This window comes from Crocodylus porosus, unplaced genomic scaffold, assembly GCF_001723895.1.
Source record: "Crocodylus porosus isolate Cpor-Errol unplaced genomic scaffold, CroPor_comp1, whole genome shotgun sequence".
Classification (NCBI taxonomy): domain Eukaryota; kingdom Metazoa; phylum Chordata; order Crocodylia; family Crocodylidae; genus Crocodylus; species Crocodylus porosus.
The window spans coordinates 3,965,666-3,971,611 of record NW_017728945.1 but is presented as its reverse complement, the minus strand read 5'-3'; the positions used below and the strand labels follow the sequence as shown (position 1 = coordinate 3,971,611).

Below are 5,946 nucleotides of genomic sequence, written 5' to 3'. Positions count from 1 at the left end.
GGGAGCACTTTAGGAATTGCTATGGCCAGTGAAGTTCTTCTGGGGATTACGGCCTGGAGCATACGGCCCTCATGTAACCAGCCCACTCTTGGTCAGTTTCCCAAGGGGCCCAATGGAACTGGTACGAGTGGTATTGCCAGCTGCTAAGTGGTCCCAGATATGCAATCATATACCTAGATCAGGGATTTGTTCCTTCTTGAGTGGCAGGGGAAGAACTCAGCCGAGAGATGGGAAAGAAAGAGAGTAAACAAGAGGGAATACACAAAGGCCCAATTAGTTAGGTGGCTGAATTCAGCTCCTTTAATGTTTACTGCACAATTCCATGCAGGTTTGTGCTCCCTGTTCATATTTTTTATAGATTTTCTACCAGTCTCCTCAATATCAGAAAGAAACCAGCAGACCACATGGAAACAGTGACAGTCTCATAAGACAAATGACAATACTGATGTGGGTCTGGGACAGGATGGTGGGAGTCAGAATTTGAACTCCTTATAGGGACAAATTGGGACACAAAGTCAACATTCAATTTCCAGCTGATGAGGGTACAGCAAGGACAACACAATCTCACTGTAGATGTAGCATTACCAGCATCATCCTGCACTACAGGCTAGTTTGCTGCACTTAACAGTATAATGGCCAGATAGGCCTCTCACCCTCATCTGCAGAAACTCAGAACCTTTTTAATTCACTAAAACTATGTCCCTAGGACTGACTGAACTTCTGTACCAGAAGCACCAGACCCACAGCCAATACCAGCAGGATAAAGCTATTATACAGACTCACACTTGCTTCCTGGGGAAAGGCACATAAGGGGGTTGCTCAATGCCCTATCTTTCCCGAAGGGTTCCAGGCATCTTGTAGCTCTTCCCTTAACCAGTGTCAGGGAGGGCCCGGGAGTCCATCCAGGGTCTTAAAGCAAACCCCTGCCAGTCTCACAAGCGTTGGGAGAGAGTATGGAAATAACTGGCAGTCCAGCCAGATTTCTCCCAGGCTTCATGCTAGTCAGGAGATGTTGAGCTCAAGTATATTAATATGGGGTAAAAATATAAACAGTTCAATGGGGATTTATGCTTTGGCACGATGAGAGCTGGAATTGCCAAATCATAGATATCTCAGTCCCACAATCCAAACTGTCATTCCTTTCATTTTTAAGAAGGTCCATTTCTATTTATTCAGAATTCAGTTCTCTTCTCCCAGAGAAGAGGGTACAGAAGGGTGTTACCAGGCCTGCTGGAAGCCTATTACATGTTGGCTCTCTCCCTCTGCAACCGGGAGTTGTAGGCTCGGGAGACCGTGTTCCAGGCATCCATATACCGGTCCATGCACATGGCGATGCATTTCTGAAATATAACAATGATACTTAGCTCTTGCACTGTCCTTTTCACCCACAAGTGCAAAGACACTTTAAAGAGAGAGAAATGGACGGATACAAATCCAAATCAAGCAAGCGACTTCCCCTGATCTCGAGATCTGGGTTTCCCATCTCCCATGGAAAAATGGAGTAAGCCACAGATTTTGCCTTTTACCAGAGGCAAGAACAGATTTCTCGTTTTACCCAAGAAACCCATAGATTATGCCGTTCTGCAAGGAGCTGGGAGGGAGCAGGAGGAAGGAGGAAAGACGGGGTGCCATGTGCACAGACATGCACGCGGTCCCAGGCAGCCTGAGAGTAGCTCCCACAGGTAAGTGGGGGAGGAAAGGGGGACTGAAGCCCCTGTAGGGAGGGAGCTGGGCAGGGCTGGGGCTGCTGCCCAGCCGGGTGGGGCTTAGGGAGAAGCGGAGGGGAGGTTTTCTGCACGGCTACTCCACTCCCTGCTGCGCAGAGTCACAAAGGGGGAGCAGGGCGGCAGGGAATAGCAGGCCCCCTGCTCGCCACTGTTTCCTGCCACCCTGCTTCCCCCCATCCCGATCCAGCTCAGCAGTGAGCCAAGGAGCCACGCAGAAAGCTTCCTCACTGCTTCTCGCTTGCCTGCTGCCCTGCTGACATGCCTCCTGCACGTGGGGCTGCAGCAAGGGCAGTGGTGCGGGGCTGCACCCCCCAAAGCACCAGCTGGCACTGGAGGCACGTTGCACGGAAGGGGGGAGGGGCAGCCCTGTTCTGCTCCTGGCTGGGGCCGTGCAACCGCGCACTGCAGCCCCAAGCCCCACCCCGATGGGCAGCAGCCTCAGCCCGTGCCTGCCCAGGGCCAGATCTGGGGGCACATGCAGCAGCAGGGAGCCCCCCACCTGAGCCCACGGCAGGGGGCAGCGGGCTGTAGACCCTGGTCTGTAGCCCTGGCAGCTGGGGCCCCCTCTGGCAGGGCTGGGGGAGCAGGGGCTGTGGGTGGGGAGTGAGGGGCACCAGCAGGATACGGAAAGGGCTGGGAAGGAGGGGAGCTTTAATTTCAAATCATGGATTTTGGGGGTTTTAGCAGAGAATATGATTTTTTTTTTTAAATCAGGAAAAGTCAGGATCCCTGCTGATCACCCAGCAGATGAGAAGAACAAGCAGTAGAAAGCAGATCCATCCCACCCTGCAACCGCCAACCCAAGGTGTCAGCACCAGAGCTGTAGGCGCTGGGACACCACAGGCAGGTGCTCAGGGCACGAGCCCGGGGCCCAGACTCCCTCCCCCGCGGCCTCAGGCGAGGAGTAGCTGGTCTGGCCTGCATCGGCCCAGCTCCCGATGGAAGCAGCCCCCTCTGGGGCAGCGCTCCGGCATCCTCAGGGAGGAGCTGTAAGGCAGGTAACACCTCCCGCCCGCGCAGACAACCCGGCAAGGCCCACACGGCGCTGACCTTCGAGCGCCGGCCGCCCTGAGGGGCCGGGCAGCGACCCGAGGCCCGCACAGGCCTCCGCCCAGCTCGGGCCATGCGGGCGCCGGCGGGCAGGGGCCCGCGGGCGGCACCAGCTCACCTGCTCCGAGTTGTCCAGAGAGCTGCCCGGCTTCCCGATGCACTTGCGGAAACACTTGTCCGTCATCCGCTGCGGAGAGCACAGGTCGGTCAGCACGAGCGCGGCGCGCCCACGTGCGCCGGCCCCCCCGGCCCGCCCCCCGCTCCTGACCTGCAGCAGCTCCTGCGCGTTGGCCACGGCGATCTGCACCTTCACCTGCTCCATGACGAGCCCCTGGAGCCCGAGCCCGCCCCGGCCGCCTGCGGCAGCGACCGCGGCCCTGCGGCGCTTTCGGCAAGGCAGCCCGAGCGCTCGTGGGCACGTAGCCGGGGTAAACAACCAACCCCACGCGAGGAGCTGGCCTTGCGCGAGGGGGCACACAGGAGGCCGGCTCCGGTAGCGGCCCCCGTGGCTCCCGCTGAAGGGAAGATGCAGCACAATGCCGGGGAGCAAGAGATTTGCAAGCATAGGAGGTCCACCAAGGCTCCCACACACCTGCCAAGCTCCTTTTAATGTTGTTAATCATTGTGCCCTAAATTCAAGGCCTACCAGCACTACCGCTGCCAGGGCAAACAGCCGGAAGGTGTAAGTGGCCAGAGCTGGCACACCGTTGCAAGGGCTACTTACTACTGCTGCTGGCAGAGCTATTTTGAAAGGTCCTTCTCACATTTCTTACCAACAGAGTTGTACAGATGGAGGTCAGTGTACAAAGATAAAGGACCTTTTAAAGACTTAGAATCACATTCATTTCTGATCAAGAAGCAAGTTTTTAAGGGTTGATGCTCAACCTTTGAGAATTAATTTGCACACAGTATTAGGTAAGACCTCTTGGAAGCAGCAGATTTGTAAGGGGTGTTGGGGTGCTGGCTCCCAAAAGCTTGCAAAGGATAACTTTCTAGCCATTTAGTTGGTCTAATAAAAGATACCACATTTACCCAAGGAACCCTGTCCACAGATTCCCCAACATATTTTGGCTTCTGGAATTATCCTTTAGGACTAGCAGTCTTGAAAAACTATGCAAGTCTCAGGGTTCAGTAAACTCTAAAAATTACTTTTTCTTTCATTTAGCAAAGACAATAACTTGAAATGCTCTATTTGATGAACTCTTAGCTGTAGTACAGCTTTGATATTACTGCAATATCTCAGTCACCTTCTTTGCAGGCACCATGAATCTATTTCTAGGATGAGAGTTATTTTATTTTACCAGCTAAGCAGTAAAAAATAAAAATAAAAAAATTAATAGGCTTTAGGTGAACTTTGGATAGTTCTTCCCCATTCTGGGATATTAAACCAATAGACAAAGATTATGGTGGCAAGCTTAACTCAACCCTTCAATTTCCAAACCCTTAAAATTTGTCCTCGTCTACAATTAATTTTGAGTTATAAATCAAGTGATCAGCTACCCCTCAAAAAGCCAAGAATTAACCATTCGTTTTTGTTTTGCTCTGTTCTTGCAAAAGGATGAGCCACAGCTGGTTTCTGCATGAGAGAGAACTTTTAAATACACAATTGCTTCAACTATGCAGATGCAATGTAAAATAGATGTGAGATTTGCTCAGCCACATTTAGGACTTGAATGGTAGATCTACAAGAAAAATCCAGGTACTGCAGGAATTGGTATAAACAGACTGGATGAGAAGAAACTCAAGGTTACAGTACATCAGACTTTCAAACAGAACTCAGGCCGAGTCCCGGTCCAGTACTCTGGTCACTGGCAGTCCCGATACGAGAATGACAGTCTTCCAATAAACAGAGATACCATCGGCAAGGCCCCAGATGACTCGGAAGGCCAATCCATGATCCACATGTTCAGTAGTCCTAGCCCAGGGCTTTACCCCCTAGGTCACAATGCTTTCAAAAAACCCTAAAGTAATTCAGGTGTGTTCCTTTCATTCAGTTTGCCCACTTAGAAAATCAAGATGTGCACGTACCTTGAGGGGAGTATTGATCACTTATGCTCAGAAAATGCATTGGGGATGCCAGGTACCAAGCATTTACAGTGAACAGATGTTTGTTAAGAGACCCAACATGATAACTCAGGAGACTTCAATGCAGGTAGCTTCCTCTAAACCAACCAATACTGCCAAGTAAACAGGAACAACCTTACTGAATTCAAATGCAGCAGCTAGGACCATAAACCAGTGGACTGTATTTGGTTGTTTGAGACAGATATCCAGCTGGTGATTTTTTTAAGCCCATCTTAGACTGATAGTCACCAAAGACTGCATGAGGAAAAAAGTTTGTGGCTTAGTCCCCATTCTTATTAGGTGGGAAGCTATAAACGCTAGAATCTCAATTATCCCATTATTGGTCTTTTTAGGAAAAGGGGCTCAGAAAAGCAAAAATTGGTTTCTAAAGCAGGGTCTAAAAACCATCTGAAGTCCCAGCCTCAGTTGCAATGCTGCTGCCACACTGACTTTATATTTGCTTTTCTTAAGCATTAGCCATTAATACTAAGGTCAGCATATTTGCCTCAAAATAAAAAGCAGTTATTAATAGCCCTGCACCACACCAGATCTTCTTAGGAGACAGAGTAGCAATCATGACACTCCTTATCCTCTCTCTACATGGGTATGCAACATCCTTGCGTATGCAACATCTCTCTCAGCCTTTGACTGGAATTTGGTTCGTTTCAAATAAGAGGGAGGCAACAAATAAAATGCAAAACATTTATTGGAGTGGGTTGTACAAAAAAGTTTCCAGTCAAAAAAATGTATATTACAAATCATCAAGAGACAAACATTTGGCATGCATATTCTTAAAACAAAACAGAATCAAAACAAGTGTTTGAAATGATAAAGTCTAGATAATTTTATAGTTTTCATAAGTGTACATCAATTTCCATTGTTTTTAATATACTTCAATTTGCAGATTTTTTTCATAATTAAGAACCTCAGTAATCCACTTAAAAAAAAAAAAAAGCTCCATTTTACAGAAATTTTCCCAACTAACAGTCAGGATGCCATTAGCCCAGAACTGAAGCTAAATACATGTTGTGTTAAGAAGTCGAAGAAGCTGTTGTGTTAAGTCAAAGGAGCCCAAAGAAAAACCATCATTTGGACAGAATAATAT

At 49.2% G+C, this 5,946-nt stretch overlaps 1 protein-coding gene across 1 annotated transcript; it reads right to left on the bottom strand.

Moving 5' to 3' along the window:
• Positions 1 to 273: 273 nt before the first annotated feature.
• TIMM13 (translocase of inner mitochondrial membrane 13) lies at positions 274 to 3,400 on the bottom strand. The gene is made up of 4 exons (XM_019550693.1): positions 3,370 to 3,400; positions 3,046 to 3,134; positions 2,896 to 2,964; positions 274 to 1,340 (listed from the first exon to the last, which is right to left on the bottom strand). The coding sequence occupies exons 1-4, from the start codon at positions 3,398 to 3,400 to the stop codon at positions 1,242 to 1,244; spliced, it is 288 nt and encodes a 95-aa protein (XP_019406238.1). The 3' UTR covers positions 274 to 1,241.
• Between the last annotated feature and the right edge of the window lie 2,546 nt (positions 3,401 to 5,946).